This window comes from Ailuropoda melanoleuca, chromosome 6 (assembly GCF_002007445.2).
Source record: "Ailuropoda melanoleuca isolate Jingjing chromosome 6, ASM200744v2, whole genome shotgun sequence".
NCBI classification, from domain to species: Eukaryota; Metazoa; Chordata; class Mammalia; order Carnivora; family Ursidae; genus Ailuropoda; species Ailuropoda melanoleuca.
In genome coordinates, this window is record NC_048223.1 from 104,350,721 (window position 1) to 104,374,433 (window position 23,713).

Consider the following 23,713-nt stretch of genomic DNA (forward strand, 5'->3'; position numbering starts at 1 on the left):
CAGTGCTCTTGTATTTAAGAGGAAGGAGATCAGTATGATCTTTTAACTTTTAGTTAGAAGCAGTCAGTTTGGGACAGGCCCTGAAAGCAGGCTAGTAAGGGGAATAAAAGTAAGCTGAGGTGCAGGAAATTGATGTGTCGAGAGCCTGCTGTTTGGCAGGTGCTGTTTTAGACATTTCATCTGAAGAAATTCTCACAGCAACCCTGTGAGGCAGAAAATAGATATTCCTCTTATACATTTGGGAAAGTGGACTCAGAAAGCTTTATGACTTGCCAAAGACCAAATAGTAAGAGCCAGATTTGAATTTCACACTGCTTCCAATGAAATGTAAAGGAGGTTGGCAAGATTTTTTTTCCCTTTTGTTTGAAGTCTTTGAGGTACTCAGAAAAGCCGTGATGACAGCTGGAAGAGTAGTTCTGGATTAGTCATGGCTCTGGGAGTGACCTTGCAGGGCAATCTGGTTTACTCCTCTTTGTGTAACAATAGTCTTTCCCATCTTTTGAAAATTCTCCAGGGGAGAAACCCCTCTTTGTCATTCCATTCAACTGTGCATAACACTTCTCACTGACTGGAAACCATAAGATCCCTCAAGCCCTGGGAGAATTAAAGTTGATGTCTTTCCCTTTTTTATCCTCAAGTGGGACCAAAGTTGTTGGGGGAGGGTTTGGGGGAGGATTATGGGATGATGTGTCAAGATTGATGGTGGGGACATTCATGTTTGGTAGTGGATTTTTGTTGTGTATCCCATTACCTTTTTTGAACTCTGGGGAATGCTTTCTCTCCCTCCAGCTTCTCACAGGCACTGTATCCAGCCTGGAAGACCATGGCTACCTAGTGGACATTGGAGTTAGTGGGGCTAGAGCCTTTCTGCCACTGCAGAAAGCCCAGGAGTATATCCGACAGAAGAACAAAGGTGAGGGGAAGAAGAGGGGCTGGTGTGTGGTGGTGAGGCGGTACGTGTGGGGGTTATGTGTAATACCACTTAGTGAGTAAAATGATAGTATGGTGACCCCAAAGGCTGTTTGGCTTTGCTAAAATCAGCGTTAATCCTAGCTGATAGAAAAGAAATATGTGTGAAGGGCCAGCGAGTGACAGGGTCTAAGGTCCAATGGACCAGTTTCACTTTTTCTCACCTAGAAGATTCCACGGAAATTTGGGCCTCCGCAGCTCTCTTCCTGTCTTGTTGGGATCTTCATATTTTTTTTTTAAAAGATTTTATTTATTAATCTGACAGAGACACCCAGCAAGAGAGGGAACACAAGCAGGGGGAGTGGGAGAGGAAGAAGCAGGCTCCTAGAGGAGGAGCCTAATGTGGGGCTCGATCCCAGAACGCTGGGATCATGCCCTGAGGCGAAGGCAGACGCTTAAGGACTGCACCACCCAGGCGCCCCGGGATCTTCATATTTTTAAGCAGTGTTGATTCCAGATCAGTCAGGGTCACTTTATTCCCCTCTTGTAGTTGGTCACTGAAAGATTGAGAACATGGGTATTACATGGTAACTGGGCAGGTGGACCTTGGATCTTTTCAGGTTTGTTTGAATCTGAGTTAAGAGCCCTTCTCATGAAGGTATTTTTCCTTTTGGGGGCTGGGGCTTGCAGGTGCTAAACTAAAGGTGGGTCAGTACCTGAACTGCATCATTGAAGAGGTGAAAGGCAATGGAGGAGTTGTTGGTCTGTCTGTTGTTCATTCTGAAGTTTCTACTGCCATTGCTACTGAGGAGCAAAACTGGACCCTTAATAACTTGCTGCCAGGACTGGTGGTCAAAGCCCAGGTACAGAAGGTAAGCCATTCATTGTCATTACTATTTTCTAAAATAGAGATAATTTTTGTTGCTTGTGCATGTGCGCAGTCTAAAATTGTGCTGCCCAATAGGATAGACATTGGTCACTTGTGGCTTATTACACACTTGAAATGTAGCCAGTGCCATATGTTGAAATGATAATATTTTGGATGTATTGGGTTAGCCTGTTATTAAAATAAATTTCATCTGTTTCTTTGTAGTTCTTAAAATGTGGCTGCTAGAGAACTTAATTACATAGTTACGTATGGATTATGTTTCTTTTGGATGGTGCTGATTGAAAAGGTCAAAATTTTTTTTACTTTTTAAAAGATTTTATTTATTTTAGAGAGTGGGGAGGGATAGAGGGAGAAGAGAATCTCAAGCAGACTCCATGCTGAGCGCAGAGCCCGACGCAGGGCTCAATCCTAGGTCTCTGAGATCACAACCTGAGCTTGAAGAGTTGGATGCGTAACTGGCTGTGCCAGCCAGGCACCCTGAAAAAGTCAAATAGTATTCGAAGAGTTTTATAACAAAGAACTATCTCATCTCTTCTAACTCCATCTTTAAGTCTTTCATCTTTGGAAATTTACCTTTGTGTTTATAAGTAATAAGCTTCCGCTGGTATTTCTTGGTTTATCGATTTTAGGCATTGAGTTTTAACTTCTTATCATGGTAGGTGAATATTTGGCTCTCTTAACTTTCCCTTTCCTTCCTCCACCCTCTTAACAGAGGTATATTAAATTTTTGGTTAAATTGTTATTCAGAGCTTAAATTACTATGGTTATGTAAATATTATTTACTACTGAGCTAGGTAACATCTATGATTGTTTCTCAAATGGCTTTTTTCCCTGGAGTTGATAATCAGCTTTTTTTTTTTTTTTAAAGATTTTATTTATTTATTTGGGAGAGAGAGAGAAAGAGAGCGTTGGCAGGGGGGAGGGAGAGGGACAAGCAGACTCCCCGAGGAGGAGCAGGGAGCCCAATGCGGGTCTCCATCCAGGACCCCAACATCATGACCTGAACCAAAGGCAGACGCTTAACTGACTGGGCCACCCAGACGCCCTTTTTTTGGTCATTTGCCAGATTCTCTTCCTGCATATAACTATTTCTTAATGTATCTTTTTTTTTTTTTTTTAAGATTTTTATTTATTTGACGGAGAGAGTGCGCACAAGCAGGGGGACTGGCAGGCAGAGGGAGAGGGAGAAGCAGACTCCCCGCTGAGCAGGGACCCCCCCAATGTGGGACTTGATCCCAGGGCCCTGGGATTATGACCCAAGCTGAAGGCAGACGCTTAACTGACTGAACCACCCAGGCACCCCTCTTAGTACATCTTGTAGTTATTCTCCTCATACTGTAATTTTCTATAAAGGTGTTTAAACCTTTAGATGACCTCTCAGTTACTTTTTTTTTTTTAACCACCTAAAGCCCTTTTTCCTGTTAGCCCCCTCCACTCTAGGCCAGTTGCTCTGGTAGGACTCCTGCAGAGCTGATATCCTAGGACTTCTTTCTCTGTCATCCTGGATCCTTCCCCTCTTTCTCCTATATTGGAGTCATCTTTGGTTCCACATATTCCTCTTTTTTGGTTTACTCGCTCATGTTAGTGTGGTGCATTCTCCAGAAGCATCCTTGGTAAGGCACACAGGAGGTTAATTTCCTGACCTGGTGTGTTGGGGATCCCCAAGACCACTCCAGGTTCGCTGGTGCACTAGAAGCTCTCAGAGGACTCCACGTATAGTGACACTCGTGACTATGGTTTATTACAGTGGAAGGAAGCAAAGCAGAATCAGCAAAGGGGAAAGGCACTTGGAGCACAAACTTCCAGGAGTCTTCTCCCAGTAGAGTCACAAAGAGTATAACTGCCTCTTTGGGAGGCTCATGAGAGACTCAGTGCCCAAGGGTTTTTACTGGGGCCAGTATAAGTCTTCTCTAGAAAGGATCTATTAATCTCTCCTCAGGACGGTATAATCCTGGCTGCCTGAGAGCTGTGTGGGAGAGGGCCTGGATGTCTCCATATCTATATTTATATGATATTTAGAATTTTTCTTAATGTATATTTTCAGGGTTTGCACTCTGTCTTTTGAGTCTTATACAGGTTTCCTAGAGAATAACTCATTTTCTCTGGAGACAGGAGAGGCGTAGACCCTATAGTTTGAGGAGAGGACCTGGGGATTTAATTGTTTCCCTGAGTTCAGTCATCTGCCTCATTGCTCTCTTTTGAGGTGCTTGTCACCTCTAATTCTTTAGCTTTTGGGGGGCTCTGTAGGGCGAATCAGCATGGTCAGTATCTCCCTTTTGCCAGCACTGGGCTTTTGCCTTCTTAGTCTGGGCGGACCACCCAGTTAGCAACGGTTTGTCCAGGCTGTTGGGCTGGCAGTCCCCCAAGGATCCTTGTGCAAGTGACCCTCCATCCCATTGGAAAATCTCAAGGGTGTGAGGATTGATGCCTCTCAAGCCAGCAGGGAGGTGAGCTTACTGAATAAAGGAACAGGCAGTGCCAGGAGTTGTCCTGCCACTTAATTTTGTAGGAAGAAAGATTGGTAAGGGTTAGCTGGGGGAGGAGAGATACACAGTTGTGGAAAATGTGGCAGTGAGGGTTTTGTATGAACAGTGTCTCACATTCTTCCTTCTTGTTCCGTTTATTTCTAGGTGACTCCAGTTGGCCTTACACTAAACTTCCTCTCATTCTTCACTGGCCTGGTTGACTTTATGCACCTGGATCCCAAGAAAGCTGGAACATATTTCTCAAATCAAGCAGTAAGAAATGTTTTCTTGATTCCAGTTGTGTCCCAAACAGCTGTCCACAATTGTGGCTAGCTATGAGCAGATCCTAGGGCTGTATGTGTACAGGTGTTAGAGGCGGGGAGGGGAATGAAATGTGTGTTGGAAGGACCATAGGAAGCCACCGTGGTTATTTCTGTGGACTGAGATTAGAGAAGGAGTCTGTGAAAAGAAGGCAACTTGTAGTTTGTATTTCTTATTCTTTTATATAGTTTGGTTTTGGAGAGGGTGGGTAGTGAATCTTTTGCTGTTATGATTTAAGGTGTTTAAGAAGAATATGTAATGTAAAAAAACAAAATATACATTTAATTAGAAAAATGTGGTTTAAAAGTGTTATGGATAGAGTAGTTCCAACTTTGAAAAAATTTTATTTATTTTTTAAAAAGATTTTATTTATTTATTTTAGGGGGGGAATGTGTGCATGTGTGAGCATGAGCTGGGGGAGGGGCAGAGGCAGAGGGAGAGAGAGAGAATCTCAAGGAGGCTCTGCACTGAGTATGGAGCCTGATGAAGGGTTCGATCTCACGACCCTGAAATCATGACCTGAGCTGAAATGAAGAGTCGGACATTCAACCGACTGAGCCACCTAGGTGCTCTGAAAAAATTTTTATTTTTATTTAAAAACAATTTTTTTAAAAAAGATTTTGTGTATTCATTAGGGAGAGAGAGAGAGCATGTGTGTGCATAAGCTGGGGAGGGGCAGAGGGAGAGGGAGAAGCAGACTCCCTGCTGAGCAGGAACGCATGCAGGGCTCAATCCCAGGACCCTAAGATCATGACCTGAGCCGAAGGCAGATGCTTAACTGATTGAGCCATGAAGGTGCCCCTGAAAAAAAAATTTTAATGGTATACACCTGGTTAAAATATTGGAAGATTATATACAGTCAGGTGTTAATAATGATTAACTTTTGCTGATTTTTCTACACTTATCTAAATATCCAAATTTTCTGCAGTGATTGTGAATATTTGGGAAGAAAGTCCTAATATATATTATTCGGAGCTTTAAAAAGAATCCTAAAATGATTTTTTTCTTTTCCTTTTTTGTTTTTAACAGTAGTATATGCTATTGAATTCTAGAGAGACATGTTTTTTAGCTAAACAAGTTTTCCCAGCACTTAGTGATAATATTAACTTTTCGGTGAACTTTTTCTAGTAACTTTTTCTCCTTACAGTCGTATTTGTGTACAAAGTGCAGACGTTTTACATGCTGTACCCTTGTGATCAGGGCAGGCCATTTCCGGTGTGTTCCAGACATGGCTTCTGTCGCGTATGCATTATTAGCCTCCTGATGTTGAGGGGACCCTGCTATGTTGTCCTGGCCTTGAGTAAGCGTTGATTTAGTTGAACACAGTTCCTGTGGGGCATTTTGTTTGGATTTTCCACATGCTGCTCGATTGCACAATCTGATATTACTACTTACATCCATACCTGGGCTGCACGAGTAGAGTCTTAACCCCCGAAAGTCTGCTCTGGGGGACTTAACTTCTGTGTGCCTCGTCCTGCTCATGATTCTCTTTCCCTTGTCTAGGTAAGGGCCTGTGTTCTCTGTGTCCATCCTCGGACCCGGGCTGTGCGGCTGAGCCTGCGTCCCGTCTTCCTGCAGCCGGGGCGCTCACTCACCCGGCTGTCTTGCCAGCACCTGGGAGCTGTGCTGGATGAGGTTCCTGTCCAGAACTTTTTCAGCAAGGCCGGGGCCACCTTCAGGCTGAAGGATGGGGCGCTGGCCTATGCCCGGGTGAGGAGGCTCTTTGTTTCATCAGGATCTTATCACTAGAAGGACTTTGGGGACACATGGGTCCTTTTCTGTTTTTTTCCATCCCTTGTATTAGTTTCCTATTTCTGAATATCCCCAAATGTGACAGACTCTGCAGAGGGATTAGAAAAATGTCTGTCTGTTCTATTAGAACTCTTTAGGATTAATTTGACTAACTTTGATACCTGGTCAGTGGTAGGTACAAGAATGAGTTAAGATTTACACCAGAGCTTGGCAAAGTTATTTGAAGGGCCAGATAGTAGATATTTCAGATTTGTGGGCCATATGATCTCTGTCCTAACTACTCAGCTCTGTTGCTGTAGTCAGAAAGCAGCCATAGACAGTACATAAATGAAGGGGCATGGCTGTGTTCCAGTTAAACTTATTTGCAAAAATGGGCACTGACTTGTGAGCTGTAGTTTGTGGACCCATGATCCAGACTGTTCTCTGACCTTATATTCTGTGACAGTAAAGAGTAGTGTTTTAGAGGAATTATTTTGACAGGCGATCAGTAGTGTTTTTATGGTAGGTGATAAATGTGTTGAGTCATGTCAGTGTGCTTTCAAATCTGATTGCCTCCAATCTACTATGGCTGGCTTGTCCTTAATCACTTGGTACTTTGTAGCTCACCCATCTCGCCGACTCTAAGAATGTCTTCAATGCTGAGGCCTTCAAGCCAGGGAACACTCACAAGTGTAGAGTCATCGATTACAGCCAAATGGATGAACTGGCCTTGCTTTCTCTGAGGACGTAAGTCTGTCATCAACAAGGGTGGGGCTGTAGAAGTGTGTTCCTCTATGGATGCATGGTCACAGTTTCTCCTGGCCTGACTTGGTGAAGGTTTCCTTTCTTGCCAGCATAATTTTGGGAGCCCTGAATTTTAGGTAGCCTCTGCCCTGACTTATTTAATCTTGTATTTTCTTTTCATTCTAGGTCTGTTATTGAAGCTCAGTACCTTAAATACCATGACATCAAGCCTGGGGCATTGGTAGAGGTAAGACTCAAGCGTATAATTTGATACTCTTCCACCTTTAGACATTCTTTAGTTTGTGGGTTAACTGGCAGCTCATTAGTTCTCACATGAACACATTTAAAGTCATGTTCCTTACCTCTGCCTGTTAACTGGAATTTCTTTTTCTTCCCTTGGGTAATATGTAATTAATTTCAAGGTAAGATCTTAATAGCATCACCCAAATACACAGAGGCAGTAGGTCGTAAATCCTGGGATTTGATGGTGTTTATTAGATTCAGGCAAAAGTTAGTTCTATGATGATTGAACTACTGAGATGTTAGTAAGAGGTCACTTTTAGCTGCCTCACATGTCCAACCATTTAGCCCCAGCTGAGCAGATCTCCTTTATATGTAGAGTTTGTTCCTAAGCAGACAGAGTCCCCTCCTTCAGAGAATGCTCGTGAAGTGGACAGAAAGAACATACTCCCACGAAAAGATGTGAAGGTTCCTGTAAACAAACCAGACTGCATTCAAATCAGTGTGGGTGTGTGCTTTACCCTTTGACATCTGGAACAACAGGCACTTAGCCTGGGAAGCTGGGCTTCAAAAGAGAGCTATGACCTGCTTTGTTGTAAGAGGTGGAGGAAAAAAAGCCGTTCTTGAGGTCTAATGGCATCTTTTTTTTGAACTCCCTAGGGCACGGTGCTGACCATAAAGTCATATGGGATGCTGGTGAAGGTGGGTGAGCAAATCAGGGGCCTGATACCTCCCATGCACCTGGCCGACATCCTGATGAAGAATCCAGAGAAGAAGTACCGCATTGGGGATGAGGTCAAGTGCCGGGTGAGCCTTCTGAAGGGTCTCGTTGGGGTTTAGGCCAGATGGGAAGAGAACAGTGCTTCTCAGCTGAACTTTCTGCCCTTTTCCACAGAATGACTATGTAGCATCTGTGGTGCTGTGTCTGGCATTGAGAAGAGAAAACTAGCTCTGTGCCCTTGAGAGTTGTGTAATGTCATTGAGAGTTAAAATATTCGTCCTTGAAGAGAGCAAGCCACTGTGTGACCTTTTGTCACATGGTTTGGTGCAGGCCCTGTGCTATGGTCGCATCTCAAAGGGGAAGTGAGAGGGCCGGGCTGGCAAGAATCGTTGGTGGTATCAACAGCAAACACCATGTAACACGTATTTTGTGCCGGTTGCAATCCTAGGCCCGTGACATGCATTCTGTCATTTAATCCTTAAGATGATCCCATAAAGTAAGTACTCTTATCCTCATTTTGCAGGTTGGGAAATTACAGCTTAGGAAGGTAAAGTCACACAGCTTGCCTTGCCTAAAGTCACACGGCTAATAAATGGCAGAACTAGTTTTCACATTCAGGACTATATGACAGTAATGCCTTCTAGATTTCTGGCAGGTGGTACTTGAACTGGAAAGGATTTGAAGAGGAGCACAGGGTGTGTCAGGCACAGAAATATCCAAACTAAGCTGCCAAAACTTGAGTGGTTTGTAAGAAAATCTTGAATCCCAAGCGAAGCTTCCCAGAGTTGTGAAGATTAAATGTGATACACGGTGTCTAACGCAGGGCCTGGTGTGCAGGCCCTCACGATGTTAGACTTTCTTCTTTTCATTTTATTTCATCAAGTCAAGAAAGATACTGATCACCCGTTGGTGCAAAATTTTATAGTAGTGGAGTCAGGAAGTTAGGAATAAAGGAATTTCTCTGCCCTCAAGGAGATGACCTGCAGGATGAGAGATGGTTGGATCTCTCAGTCTTAGTTTATAGCTAATACGCAGGTGGTAAATTACTGAGGTGGTAAATCGGCCCGGTTGTTCGTTGTGTTACACGAGGCACACATGGCCTGGGAGGGGCTGAGGCAGCGGTGAAGTAGCTGTGACACAGGACTGTGCGGAGGCGCAGTGGGACGGTGAGTGCTGATGCAGGCCCGGGAGGGAGCGTACGGGGAAGTACGTTTGAATTAGGGGAATACTCCCCAGATTGTCATCCGGCAGGAAGCAGGGAGGATCTACGGCTGAGGTGATTCTCACTGGGAAAGAGAGAGCAGGTTCTTCGGGGTGGGCCCTGGCCTTTGGGTCCAGTGGCTCTCTTGATAACGGGTAACTTGATGACAACCAGTCCCCTTCCCCTAGGTTTTGCTTTGTGATCCTGAAGCCAAGAAGCTAATGATGACCCTGAAGAAAACCCTAATTGAGTCTAAACTGCCTGCTGTTACCTGCTATGCCGATGCCAAGCCTGGTCTGCAGACACACGGCTTCATCCTCAGGGTCAAGGACTGCGGCTGCATTGTGAAGTTCTACAACGATGTGCAGGGACTGGTGCCCAAGCATGAGCTCAGTGCCGAGTATGTCCCTGACCCAGAGAGGGTCTTTTACGCTGGCCAGGTAACCCTTTCCTTGGACAAGCTCATGTCCTTGGTGACCCCATGAACACAGATTTGATGGAGTAGTGGGAGGACTACCTTTTAAGGGATAAGGAAGGCGCATATAGGGCAGTGGGTTTGAGCCAGTTAGCTGGAGGAGATGTGAAACAGAACCAGGAGAAACCCTCAGGGGTTCAGCAGAAGCTGGCAAACTGAGGGACCTCAGCCCCACAACCTGGAAGAAATAAATTAGTCTTTACCTACAGCAAACATACTAGTGTCCCTCACGTCAGAAGTTGTACTCAGGTCACTGTCACCACAAGGTGGCAGTGCCATAAAACTAGCGAGTGGGTCTCTCTAGGAAAAATAAGTTTTGAAAGCTTGGGATTATACCAAAAACTTACTCATGTTTTCCTTTCACGCAAAAGGCTGACTTGGGGGGATTCTGTGTCTCTGTCAGTACATTGCTTTCCACTGTCTTCTGATCTGATCCCAGGTCTGGGTGTATCTCCTTCTGCAGTGCTCGTGGGGTCAGCTCTCTCCAGGGCCTGACTGGCCCGCAGGGAAGAATTAGCTAGGAATTGTGTTTCTCTCTAGGTGGTGAAGGTTGTGGTGCTGAACTGCGAGCCATCCAAAGAGAGGATGCTTTTGTCCTTCAGGCTGTTGGGTGATCCCAAGAAAGAGCATCCGGGCAAGAGTCAGAAGGAAAGAAGAACTGTTAGTCTTGGACAGGTACCTGGACCAGACAAGCTATTTTAGTTGACAGTGGCAGAAAGTGGGGTGCCACTGACACGTGGGGCACTGGGACCCATGGAGGGAAAGATCAAGGTAGCTAGATAAGGTTCTGTGGCTAAAGAGAATTGAAGGTCTTGAAAGAGGGCTCTTTCTGTGTGTCAGAGCAAATGGAAGTTGTCCTAGAAAGGAAAGTACCATTTTTGTATGGCTGTTCAGCAGTGTACGGGTGTCCTCTTTCCTCTCTGGTCTCTAGGACCAGCCTGCAAGACTGTCTTTCCCCTGTGACTCCATGGAGGGACTTGGGAGAGGAGTGCCATGAGCACACAAATGGGTCCTGGTGTGTGCGTGTGTGCCTGCCGAGTCTTTGGGGGCTGTGGTGTGGGGTGTGGAAGAAAGCTCCTTCTCTGATCTCAGCCTCTCAATGGTCCTGGATGCTGGGACTTGATGCTTCTGATCTCCGCCTGGGCCAGATGTGGTTGCTGTCTGCTCAAGACAAGTACAATTTTTTGTCTTTTCTCTTCCTGAGTAGTTGGTGGATGTGAAGGTTTTAGAGAAGACCAAAGATGGGCTGGAGGTGGCTGTGCTGCCCCACAACATCCCTGCTTTCCTCCCCACTCCTCATCTGTCGGACCATGTCGCCAATGGCCCTCTGTTGTATCATTGGCTCCGGGCTGGTGACACTCTTCACAAAGTACTTTGTCTGAGCCAGAGTGAGAGACATGTGGTATCCTTTACTGGTATCTGGTGAGCCGTGGGCCCTTGGGGAAGTCTCTGGGTCAGGCTCTGCTCTTAACTGGGAACTCCATGGGAAAAAGTCATTTGACTTCAGAATCACCTCCAGAAAACCAAACCGTTGACCAGACTGTATTTTTCCCTGTCTTCCCCTGGTGGAAAGTAAGAGCATTGAAGTCCTACCAGCAGATGCTGGTCAGGGCAGAGTGGGAATCCAGGGTGTTGGAGAGGAGGCAGTGTGGCCTGCTAGGTCCAGTGGGATATTTCCAATCTTGCCTTCTCAGACAGTGCTTGCCCCTTGAGCTGGAACAATTAATAAGGCAGCTGCTGTCCTCCTTCCCAACCGTCCCCCTACCCCCCATTGGACTCTGAGTATTCGCTTTGATTCTGATGTGCACACTTCGAAGGAGAACACTGCCTCTTTCTCACAGAATGAAAAATAAGATCTCCGTAGAGTGAAGATAGAGGAGGTGAGATAGAGTTGCTTAGCATGAAGATTGTGGAGGACCCTGTCCTGGTTGTCCAGCTGCCAAACCATAGGGATGAGCCAGTCCCTTTTTAGTCCCCTCAGTAATCTGGGGATGAATTAATAAAGATAAGAAGAACACTGGTTCTTAAACTTGAGTGTGTGTCAGAATCACCTGGAGGCCTTGTTCGCACAGCTTGCTGGGCCCCACCCCGGAGCTGGTAATTCGGTGGGTCTGGGACAGTGCTTAGGAGTGTGCATTTCTGACAAATTCCGGGTGATGCTGATGCTGCTGGTCTGGATGCTTGGAGAGTCACTGTAGCAGCAGAGCGCATAGAGTGCAAGAAGGAGGTGGAGAGAGGGCTCTTTGATCTGCCCTTTCTGGAATGTTCCTTGATGAAGTGCCATTAGCTCCTTTGTAGGAAACCAGCTTTGGTCTCCACCGTGGAGGGTGGCCAGGATCCTAAGAGCTTCGCAGAAATCCATCCTGGAATGCTGCTTATCGGTTTTGTGAAGAGCATCAAGGACTACGGGGTGTTTGTTCAGTTCCCATCTGGTCTTAGTGGACTGGCCCCCAAAGCTGTAAGTTCAGCTCCATGCACAAGAGAGGAGAGGAGGAGAGAGATTCGGGTCAGTCATGGAACCTGAGGGCGGGAAGGAGCAGGATACCTTAATCCCTTGCAAGATTTTCCTGGGCCAGTCAGAAAGGCCTCCGGCTGAGGGGAATGGGGCTGAGATGCTTGCGCGGCCATGTGTCCTGGCGCAGGGCTGTCCTGGAAGAAGGGGCGTCTTTACTTCACGGTATAGCATTGGGTAGGTGCGCAGAGGCTGCGAAGACTGAGTCTCCAGTGTGGGGCTAGTGGAGTTAGACTCTCAGCATGCATAGACGTGGAAGTTCATTTTCTGGAGCCACTAAATACGAGTTTTGCAGCCTCCGACAGTTTTCGAGGCATCACGGTATCAGAATACCCTTGGAAGGATCCCCTTCACCACAGCATCACTGAAGTCATAAACTTTTCAGACTGCAAAAAATCGTAGTGACTCCATGGTTTGAACCCCCATGCCTGCTGACTAAACTGAGACCCAGAGTCGGGAGGAGTCTTAGCGAAGTCGGGGTAAAACGGTGGGAGAGCAAGTGGCCTATAGTTTATTCATAAATACTTCTTCCCTTCCATTGGTTTGTCCCCCTGACGTTTTCCCTGGCTGTTCTCATTTGTACCCCCTGCCAGCGCAATTTTTAAAATGGGAGAAGAGGGGAAGCCTGCAGAAAACACGCATAGTGCAGGGTGCAGAGCATTACCATCGGGTGTTAGAGACGTGGACAGCTTGGTGTCCCTCTGGCTTGCCAGTAATGTGCCTCCTTGGCTGGGTGCCCTCTCGAAGGCTGGGTTGAACAGCCAGGGCCTCGTATGGTTTTCTGGAAGAGGAGTAGAGCAGTGCTCAAGGGAGGGCTGGGGGGTCTTCCTGGCTTCCCTCTCTCCTTCCTCCACACATCCTTTTCTGGGGGCATGAAGTGGGTTGTCTTGAGAGAGACTTCCTGTCTGTACTTTTTTCTGCCCACTCTTTAGATCATGAGTGACAAGTTTGTGACTTCCACAAGTGACCACTTTGTCGAGGGGCAGACGGTGGTTGCAAAGGTGACCAACGTGGATGAGGAGAAGCAGCGCATGCTGCTGTCGCTGCGGCTGTCGGACTGCGGTCTGGGGGACCTGGCTACCACCAGCCTCCTCCTCCTGAGCCAGTGCCTGGAAGAGCGGCAGGGTGTGCGCAGCCTCATGAGCAACCGAGGTGGGGGCCACAGCGGGGGGGATCGCGGGGGGGGGGATGTCTGTCGTAAGTTGTGCCTGTGTGTTCTGATGGATTGTTGGGCTCAAACAATTTTGATAAACTTTTTTTTTTTTTTTAAAAGATTGATTTATTTGAGAGAGAGCGAGAGAGTGCTCACACGAGTGGGAGGGGCAGAAGGAGAGCGAATCTCAAGCAGGCTGTGTGCTCAGCTCCATCCCACAACCCTGAGATCACAACCTGAGTGGAAATCGAAAGTCAAATGCTTAACTTATCGAGCTACCCAGGCACCCCCACCCCCCTTTTTTTTTTAAATAGGAGCATAACCTGTGTAAACTGCGTTAATCATTTAAGGTACAATTCAGTAAATGTTTATAAAATGAACATCCTTGTTTAGCTGCTGCCCGGATTCAGATAAAGATCATTACCAGCATCCCAGAGGTCCCCCTTGTGTTCCCTCCTGGACCGGAATCAAATTTTCCTTAGTTCTATGTCCTCAGGTTTGCATTTGTTGTGAATCCATTCACCTCCTCACTTGTTCTCTTATTCTACAAATATCCTGTGGATGATAGAATGGAGCAGGGACCTGCTGGAAGACTGTGAGGGGTTATTATGTTGATCTTCCAAAGTTTTGAACCATCAGGTAGGATTTTGGAACCCTGAGGGGATTTGGGAATAAGAAGCTTGAGAGGGTAGATTCCAAACAGAAACAATGACAATTCATAAAGCGAAGGAAGGTGTGTGTTTGTGGTATTTGTTGGCTACTTTCCTGAATTATGGCCAGGGAGGATCTGCAAGAGGTGCAGGTCTCTCTCACCGCGATAGGAGTGTTCACGGGTGCCACATATTTCTACCAAAAGTGATCTTACCTTCACAGCGCTCCAGTGCTCTGCTGTCCTCCGTGGGGCAGCACGTTGCCAGAGGAGAACGGTGAATATTGTTTCTGCTTGTTAATCCCCATTTCCCTTGGGTTTCTGGCAGACTCTGTGTTGATCCAGACGTTGGCTGAGATGACCCCCGGGATGGTCCTTGACCTAGAGGTGCAGGAGGTGTTGGAGGATGGCTCTGTGGCATTCAGTGAGGGCCCCGTGCCCGGCCTGGTCCTGAGGGCCAGCAAATATCACCGGGCAGGTGAGCACTTCTGTCTCGCTCTTCATGGTTCACGGGGGAGACTCCTGGCCCATTCTTCCTTCTCTTGGATACAGAATTCCCTAATACTTAGTGTAGAGGAGCTGAGTCAGTAGAAAGTTTTGGCATCCCTGTCTTGTGTCGATGTAAATCAAGACAACTGACAGCATGCTAAAGAAGGTTTAAGTGTGAATCCTTCCCTTGTTATAATTGGTTAAATCTAGATTTTTATATATCAGGTGCATAAATTAAGGCACACCTGAACTTGAACTATGGGAGCTAGATTTTTGGTTTTCCTCGCCCATATCAACCCAGGACGGATGTCCCCTTTTCTTTTTTGTGCCCAAGGGCTTACAGGCCCTTGGAGAGATGCTTCCTTCCCTGCTCCGTGAAGGCAATCATGCTGTGTTTGGTTCTGCACTGCAGGGCAAGAGGTGGAACCTGGGCAGAAAAAGAAGGTTGTCATCTTAAATGTTGACATGTTGAAGTTGGAGGTTCATGTTTCCCTTTGCCACGATTTGGTGAATAGAAAAGCTAAAAAGGTAAGCTGGTAATGACCTCCATTCCCATGGCTTCAAGGGCATTACCCGCCTCTTTAGCCCCACAAACTTTGCTCAGGGTTCTAATGCAAATGCCTGTGGAGGAGGTGATCGCCTGCCTGGATTGGTGTGGGTTGTTCCTGCACCTCTTGTCTTGGTGTGGTTGTTAATAGCACCAACTGGCACTCTGGTGCCAGTGATCAATTACGTGGTCACCTTGCCTTCAGGGCCAGGTCAATGATGTAAATGAGGGAAGCGGGCATGGCCAGCTCACAAAGGGCCAGAGACAATTCAGTTCCATCTCCTTGTTGCCAGGTGGGAACATCAGCGTCTGGTGTTGCTGAGTCTGATTTTTAAGCAAAGCAGAATGTGAATTTTAATGAAATAAATGTGGGAAATGTTGGAAACTGTGTTAAGACCTATAGCCCAAAGAAAACCTATCTGTGCATACTTCTGACCTCCAGTCTGCTCATCCACACCCCCTCCTGTACACTTTTATGTGAGAGAGGAATGGGTTCGAGGGCAGTCTCCACATTTGTAGTATTTTTTCTGGGTGATGTATATATTTGGTCTGCATATTTCAGGTACTTATTAAGGGGGCACCTGGGTGGCTCATTCACTTAAGCATCCCAACTCTTGATCCCAGCTCAGGTCTCCATCTCAGGGTCATGAGTTCAAGCCCCACACTAGGCCCCACTTAAATAAATAAGCGAATGAATTAATAAAGTACTTATTAAGCATCTAACTGTGTAGGGTATTGGTGGAGAGAATGACCTAGGTATAATTCCTCAGGTCTGTTTGCCTATAATTTTAAGACTTGGGGGAACAAAGAGAAATAGAAACAGTGTTAATCCCTCATTGAGTTTTCTAGCAGGTTCCTATTCCATATATCCAAGTGAAGCTGGTGTGTATAAGGGTGTAAGCACAGGTTGGATTTGAGGAAAGGTGATCTAAATGCCTCGCACACACACAACAAGCTCTCAGTAATGACTCTGGTGAGCAGTTGAACGGGTGAAGAAATCAGGCGGGGCGCTGCAGAGCTACAAGAGTCAGGGACACAGTGTCTTTGACCGTTAGGGGACACCTGGCTATGCTCAGAATCACCTCAGTAACTTTAAAATTCTGATTTCAGTAGTTCTAGGATAGGACCTAGGAACCTGAATTCAAAACAAAAATGAAGTCCCAGGGCTTCTGATATGGTGCCTTGAGTTTAGTCAGGTCACCTCAGTAACAGGAGGGGAAGCTGGGTGGAGGGAGTGAAGGCGAGTTTGTTACCACTCATACTAGCCTTGGGTCCCCTGGCCTCATGGGGCTTCCCCAGCCCGCCCTGCCCAGTGGGCGATAACTGAGCACTTGTGCCCTGTAAGAAGTGGGAATGGTGGGTTTTCTGTTTTCCAGCTGAGGAAAGGCAGCGAGTACCAGGCGATTGTGCAGCACTTGGAGGAGTCCTTTGCTGTCGCCTCCTTGGTGGAGAGTGGCCACCTGGCAGCTTTCTCCCTGACCTCTCACCTCAATGACACCTTCCGCTTTGACTCAGAGAAGTTGCAGGTGGGACAGGGTGTCTCCCTAACCCTCAAGACCACAGAACCAGGAGTGACTGGTTTTCTTTTGGCTGTTGAGGGGCCAGCCGCTAAGAGGACTGTGAGACAGACCCGGAAGGACTCTGAGACAGTCGATGAGGACGAGGAAGCAGACCCAGCTCTGGTTGTGGGGGCTGTAAAGAAGCACACCCTGTCCATTGGGGACATGGTCACAGGCACTGTCAAGTCCATTAAGCCCACCCATGTGGTTGTGACCCTAGAAGACGGCATCATCGGCTGTATTCACGCCTCCCACATTCTAGATGATGTTCCAGTGGGCACATCTCCTACTGCCAAGCTGAAAGTTGGGAAGACAGTCACTGCCCGAGTGATTGGTGGACGAGATATGAAGACGTTCAAGTATGGAGGCTTCGGGAGATGGGATGGTTTTGAGGGGAGATTGTTGTAATTGTGGGAGAAGGTATAGGCACTGAGGCAGGCTTGAAAAAGTTGTGCACGAATCAGATTTTTTTCTAGTTAACAGAGATGTTTGCCAAAGGAATCCTTTTGTCTTTTTTCCTTAAAAAAAAAAAAGGCGTATGGTATAGTGGTTAAGGGCATTAAGTTTAAAGTGAGAGAGACTTGGGTTTGCAGTCCAGATTTGCCACTTAAAATTGTGTGACCATGACTTAAATATTTACTTATCTCTGAGTTTTATTTTCCTATTTTGTAAAATGGAAGTATGGTGGTTAGTACGTTTTTTGCAGAGCTTGAGAGAACATCCGGTACCCAATGTGCCTAGAAGGTTGCCTGACACAGTTATTGCTCAGTGTACATCGGAGGTTATTATAATTCATTTTCCACTACATGCCATAGTCATCCTCCTTTTCTTTAATCTACTTGGGATATTATTATTGTAGCAGAAATCTTTGCTGTAATAAGAAAAACAAAATAATTCATAGTCTATAATTGCACATTAATTTCAGTAACTGCTCTCTCTAGACCTCAGTTTCCTTTCTTTCGGAGTAAAAGAGTTGGAGAATGTAGACTGTTAGGAAAATTCTGCTCAGGGTTTAATAAGACAATACTAAAAGATCAGATGAGTCAGCTCCTCAACATTTACTGCAGAGAATGAGAGAGGAAGCCCTCAGGCCTGGCACATCACCAGTGGGCGGGATGGCAGTGGAGCAGGTGGCTTTTAAGCTTGGTTTTCTTGGGAGTAGAGAGAAAGTCTGATGTCCAGATGATGGTGGTACACAGAATAAGAAAAATGATTTGACCTTATTTCTTTTTCCAGGTTTCTCCCAATAAGTCATCCCAGATTTATTCGAACCATTCCAGAGCTGAGTATCCGGCCAAGGTGAGGGGAACCCCAGCAGCATGGTCTCACGGAGAGAGTGTGGGGCTTTGGAGTCAGGAACCTGAGTTCCTGCCTAGATTCTGCCAGTGTTGTGACTTACTTTGCCTCTGTCTGTCCAGGTTATCTTATTTCTCTAGTAAGGATATTTGGCTCTGATAAGGCTAGTTAGAGGGATTGTAGGAAACTTAATGTAAAAGCTGTATTTAGGGTCTAAAAGGCTGGTTGCTGTTCTGTTTGTCAGCATTTAACAAAAAGGCACATTTTTGCATTCAACCCAATTTTCTAGAACTCACTAATTCCAAAAATAAACAACAGGTAGCCAAGAATATCCATTCTTTGGGTGTAGATTACTGCTTGGTGACTAGAATTTTAGGTCATGTTCTAGTGGATTTTATAGAGGGGTGTTCTGTGAGGGATTCTGTGTGGAGGAAAACTAGTCCATTTGTGTTGGATCCAGTTTGTCTGGGATCATTTTTCTCAGAGGATCTTAAGCATTTTGATCCATGGGCCTGTTTCTGCTTCCTCCTTTAAAAACCCGGCCTCTTAAAGTTAATAGGTCATAAATGAATGAAGCTGGATACACATGACTGAGAGAATGGCTATTCAGAGTCAGCCGTGGGATCCATCCAGGGTCTAAGTCTTAAGTGCCAAGAGATATAATGAAAGGGCCTCTTAAGTAACTTTAAGGGGGTAAGGTTTTTGTTTGTTTTTAATTATAGTTGACACACAATGTTACATTAATTTCAGGTGTACAGCATAGTGATTGGACACATCTATACTTTATGCTGTGCTCACCACAGTTTGGCGACCATCTGTCACGTAAATGCTCTTGTCATACCACTGACTATATCCCCTGTGCTGTACCTCTCATCCCTGTGACTTACTAATTACTGACCTGGAAGGTTGTATCTCCCAGTCCCCTTCACCCATTTTCCCTATCTTGCCTCCAACTTTCTCTCTGGCAACCATCAGTTCTCTGCATTTATGGGTCTGTTTCTGCTTTTTTGTTTGTTCATTTGTTTTGTTTTTTAGATTCCACATATAAGTGAAATCATGTGGTATTCATCTTTCTTTTATTTAGTGTAATACTCTCTAGGTCTTTCCATGTCGTCACAAATGGCAAGATCTCATTCCTTTTTACAGCTGAGTAGTATTCCATCAGGGAGTAAGGTTTGGTCAGTGTCCTGAAGGTGCCAGAATAGAAGAGGAATATTTTTGGGAAGGCTTGAGTCTGAGATAGGCAATATTCCTGGAACGTTGAGTTAGAGATGCTAACAACATTCTTGGAACTTCAGAGTAAGCCCTTTAGTTCCGGAATAGTGAGATCTGGTGGATGTTTACTGTGTGGTTTCCTTAGTTTGGTAGATTTTGGTCATGTCCCCCTTCAGTCTTTATTATGAAAATAGTGAGAGCACCATATTAATCACTTGAGTCCTCCATATCATCACCGAGGTGTGATGCCTTGTTTAATTAAGAGTTGGGGTCAAGTAGTTTATTCAGGCTAAGAGTAGAAATGTTCAATTAATGAACATTTCTTCTGAGTCCTCCCTTCTTGGCTTGCAGATCGCTGCCTTCTCTGGGTGTCTTCATGTGGTGTTCTCTTTGTGTATATCTGTGTTCTAATCTCTTCCCCTTTTTTGCTTTTTTGTTTTATTGTGGTAAAAGCACAAAACATAAATTTACCCTCTTAACAGTTTTTAAGTGTGCATCACAGTGTTGTTAACTGTGCACATTAACGTAGAGCAGATCCTCAGAACTTCTTCATCGTGCATGGCTGAAACTCTTTACCCACAGAACAACTCTCCATTTCTTCCTCCCCCCCCCCCACCTCTGGCAACCACCCTTCTACTTTCTGTGTCTTTGAGTTTGATTACTTTAGATAACTCGTGTAAGTGGAGCCATGGACAGTCGTTCTGGCTGGCTGGCTTCACTCAGCACAACGTTCTGAAGCTTCATCCACATAGTAGCATGTAGTAGGATTTGCCTTCTTTCTAAAGGCTGGATCATATTCCACGTATGTGTGCACCACATTGTCTTCATCCATCCGTGAACAGATAACGTAGATTGCTTCCAGATCTTGGCTGTTGTGAATAACACTGCAGTCAACATGGTTGTGCAAATATCTTTGAGATCCTACTTTCAGTTCTTTTGAATATATACCCAGAGATGGGAATGTCGAATGATAACGGTGGTTTTTAATTTTTTGAGGAACTTCTTAACTATTTTCCGTAATGGCTGTGCCATCCTGTAGTTCTGCCAACAGTGTGCAAGGAAGGGTCTCCTTTTTCCCACATCCCCGCCAGCACTTGTATTCTGTGTGTTTGATAATGGCCATCCTTACAGATGTGAGGTGAGATCTCTCACTGTGGTGTTGATGTGTATTTTCCTGACGGTTAGTGATGTGAAGCACCTTTTCCTATGCCTGTTGGTCATTTTTTTTTGAGAGGGAGAAGGGGGAGGGGTAGAGGGAGAGGGGAAGAGAAAATCTTAAGCAGCCTCTATGCTCAGCGCCGGAGCCTGACTTGGGGCTCGATCTCACGACCTTGAGATTATGACCTGAGCTGAAATCAAGAGTCGGACACTTAACCAGCTGAGCCACGCAGGCTCTCTGCTTGTTGGTCATTTTTCTATGTTCTTTGGAGAAATGTCTGTTCAAGTCCTGGTTTTTAATTGGGTTTTGTTGTGTTAGAGGCTAACCCTAATAACAATAATAATAATCCATAACTGGATTATGACCCACCCTGACATTCTCATTTTAAGTTAATCACCTGTTAAAATTTCCAGTCTCCAAATGTAGTCACATTCTGAGATACTGAGGGTTAGTGTGTCCACATATAAATTTGGAGGTAGGGGCGACACACTTTAGCCTATAACAGAGGCATTCCAATGTCAGTTATTGAGTGAATAAGCTTTTTCTTCCTACTGTATAAGCATTATAGTTACTGTATATAAATTATCTATTTCAGTGCTAGGCATGTAGACGTTCTGTGTGTGTTTTTAAGAAATAACATTTTACAGATGTTCCCTTCCCTAGGCTTCTCTCTCCACCCTCAGAGGATGAATTACCCATTATTCATTTGATACATATCCAATTCTTTCATACTTCACTTGTATGTACATACATATATATATTTATATACACACACTTGTATGTCTACAAAATTATTTTGTGTGGTTTTCAAACTTTACATAAATGGCATGCTGTACTTAATATTTTGCAACTTGTTTTTTTTCACTCAAAATTTTGTTTTTGAGATCTGCTTTTGTGCCTGTAGTTAAAATAGTAATCCATCTTACGAATGTGCCCAACTATATATATTCTCCAACTGATGGAGGACATTTAAGCTTGTTTCCAGTTTTTCTTTTATAAGTAATGCCACAGTGAACATCTTTGAATTTGTTCCACTGTGCATCTGTGCAAAGATTTCTGTAGGGTAGAATTACCAGGTTATAAGGTATATGCATTTTTAACTTTACTAGTATATGAAGGTTTCTGTTTTTTTATATTCACCAGTGCTTGCTATTATATGTGACAGTTTACCAGCATTACTTGTACCATTTTATTGTTGAGTTTGGTTTTGTTTTAGAAATTACTCTAATTGGTAAGCTGGGCTGGGAGTTCTGTGATTTCTTTGGAGTGCTTTGTGGACTGATAACCACATCTTCTTGTTGCTTTTCTGAACAGAAAGTGATAATGGCAAAGTAGCATAGGGGACAGAGCCCTGGATTTTTGAGTCAGAGCCCTGACTTCGACGCTGGTTCAGTAGCATAAAATGAGTTTATTAATACCTACCCTGCCTCTCACACAAAAAGATTGTTGTCACATTCATTGAGAGACTATTTGGGAAAGTTCTGCAAACTGTAAAGCAATAGCTAAAGTATTACAAAAGAAGTAAAACAGTTTTGTTTCCTAAATTTGTAAAGATTGTAGGCTACCTACTTTATAGCTTGTTCATACCTAGGTTAATGAAATGGAAGAGATTAGCTCTCGTGCAGGTATTATGAACATTCCCCTTGGAGGAGAGAAATGGGCATGTGGGAGGTGTGCATATATAAGGGGGGTACAATCAATCCATGGCCACATGGGGGAGATGGTTTCAAGCTAGAAGCCTTATCCAGGGGTTGGCATACTCTTTCCATTGCTTTTCTGCAAACAGTGAGCTGGAGAAGGATGGCCGTACTGCTCTCAACACTCACTCTGTTAGCCCCTTGGAGAAGATTAAACAGTACCAGGCTGGGCAGACTTTGATTTGCTTCTTGAAGAAGGTGAGTAGTGCACACCCTGCAGTGTGATGCCATCCTTCTTTTAGAAAAAAAGGGGGGAGGCTGGAGACAAAGGCCATTAGCACCAGGCATTTGAGTCTGTTTGCTACCCTGCTGGTCTGTGGGAGACCAGAAGCCTAATTGAGGAGCTAAAATTATGGCTCACAAAACAATTAGCAAGCAACTCACAGTTGAACATGTTTATAGATTAATTATATGAAAGGGAAAGAAAAAATATAGAGCAAGATTTAAAGTAAATGTGCTGTTGGAGTCTGGATTCTTGTCTTTCATAACGTTCAGGTGCAATGCAGAGTAATACGTACCTGGGTGCCGGATTATGTGTTCTAGCCCCATTCAAGAAAGGGAAGGCATTCAAGAAAGGGAAGAGATTAGTGAAAATCCTACTGGTTGGAATATATCAGAGAGGAAGGTGGATTGGGCTTGACCTTGAGGGGTAGCTCCTCTTCTTTGCTGCCAGATTGTTCTTCCATAAGCATCTGACTGAGCATGTCACTGATGCCCTTTAGTTACCTGTTGTCTCTTGGTGGGGTTCATAAACCCCTGTGTCTTAGAGTGGTATTTAAGGCTCTTCATAATCTGACCACATACACCTTGTGTACCAGTCAGCCTGAAAACCTCTTTTTCCCTTCTTGTCTTTATTTCTGTAGTCAGAGTACCCTCTATTCCTACAACCCTTTAAGGCCCAGCACGGATATCCTTCCCCACCCCCCACCCCCGCCCCATATTCCTGGTTCTCCTATATATTCCCATAGCATATTGCATTTCCACTGCTCTGGTTATTTGCGTACTTGTGTGACTTACTCTTTGTAGACTGTAATTTTGAAGGTAGGGTTTGGCTTTAATTTATCACTGTGATGCCACGTACAGAGTGGCTGCTTGATAAATGTTTTGTTGAATTCACTTTGAAAACTGGGGCTGTGTGTTTAGGGCAGGACACTGTAAACAGTGAAGGAACAAAATCTAAATTGATTTAGAAATCATGTTGAGCCCTGGAGATGATTAACCATCATCGGGCAGAGCTGAGCTTGGAGGAGTCTGCAGACGTCAGTGGGATTGTTCCTGCTTCTTGAGGACACCTCTGAGGTCATTTTTGCCTCCTGATCAGCTGAGGCACCAGGAGGGATGCATGGTCGGCTAGCCTAGCAAAGGCTCTAGGCTCGACTCTGAGTGAGCTCTGTGAGAAGTGGAGATCGGGCAGGGGCAGTGCGTGTAGGGGGTGGATTCCTATCCCTTGGAACAATGTAGGATTAAGGCCCCTTCAACCCTGTGATTTTTAGGAGAGTCTTCGGTTTTAATGAGGAGAAAAGGAGATGCTTATATCCATCCCATTCCATTTCTCCTCCATTTTTTTCTCCAGTACAACGTGGTCAAGAAATGGCTTGAGGTGGAGATTGCTCCAGACATCCGGGGCAGGATTCCTTTGTTGCTCATGTCTCTCAGCTTCAAGGTCAGTGTGTGTGAGATCCTGGAGAGGAAACCCAGGCTCCCTAAGCTGGACTCAGCGTCTGGTGTGTTTGCAGTGGGT

At 45.2% G+C, this 23,713-nt stretch overlaps 1 protein-coding gene across 4 annotated transcripts in view; it reads left to right on the top strand.

Moving 5' to 3' along the window:
* The window catches only part of PDCD11 (programmed cell death 11), a 41,056-nt gene that overhangs the window by 6,891 nt on the left and 10,452 nt on the right, over window positions 1–23,713 (top strand). For all 4 annotated transcript variants that reach the window (XM_011236348.3, XM_019809461.2, XM_019809467.2 and 1 more), the window contains 18 exons: window positions 790–913; window positions 1,600–1,781; window positions 4,429–4,536; window positions 6,088–6,294; window positions 6,938–7,062; window positions 7,246–7,306; window positions 7,960–8,106; window positions 9,410–9,661; window positions 10,237–10,371; window positions 10,904–11,098; window positions 11,984–12,154; window positions 13,141–13,360; window positions 14,339–14,488; window positions 14,912–15,027; window positions 16,423–16,964; window positions 17,842–17,904; window positions 22,062–22,170; window positions 23,546–23,635. In XM_011236348.3, coding sequence (XP_011234650.1) covers window positions 790–913; window positions 1,600–1,781; window positions 4,429–4,536; window positions 6,088–6,294; window positions 6,938–7,062; window positions 7,246–7,306; window positions 7,960–8,106; window positions 9,410–9,661; window positions 10,237–10,371; window positions 10,904–11,098; window positions 11,984–12,154; window positions 13,141–13,360; window positions 14,339–14,488; window positions 14,912–15,027; window positions 16,423–16,964; window positions 17,842–17,904; window positions 22,062–22,170; window positions 23,546–23,635 — 2,997 coding nt within the window. The remainder of the gene's footprint in view (window positions 1–789; window positions 914–1,599; window positions 1,782–4,428; window positions 4,537–6,087; window positions 6,295–6,937; window positions 7,063–7,245; window positions 7,307–7,959; window positions 8,107–9,409; window positions 9,662–10,236; window positions 10,372–10,903; window positions 11,099–11,983; window positions 12,155–13,140; window positions 13,361–14,338; window positions 14,489–14,911; window positions 15,028–16,422; window positions 16,965–17,841; window positions 17,905–22,061; window positions 22,171–23,545; window positions 23,636–23,713) is intronic.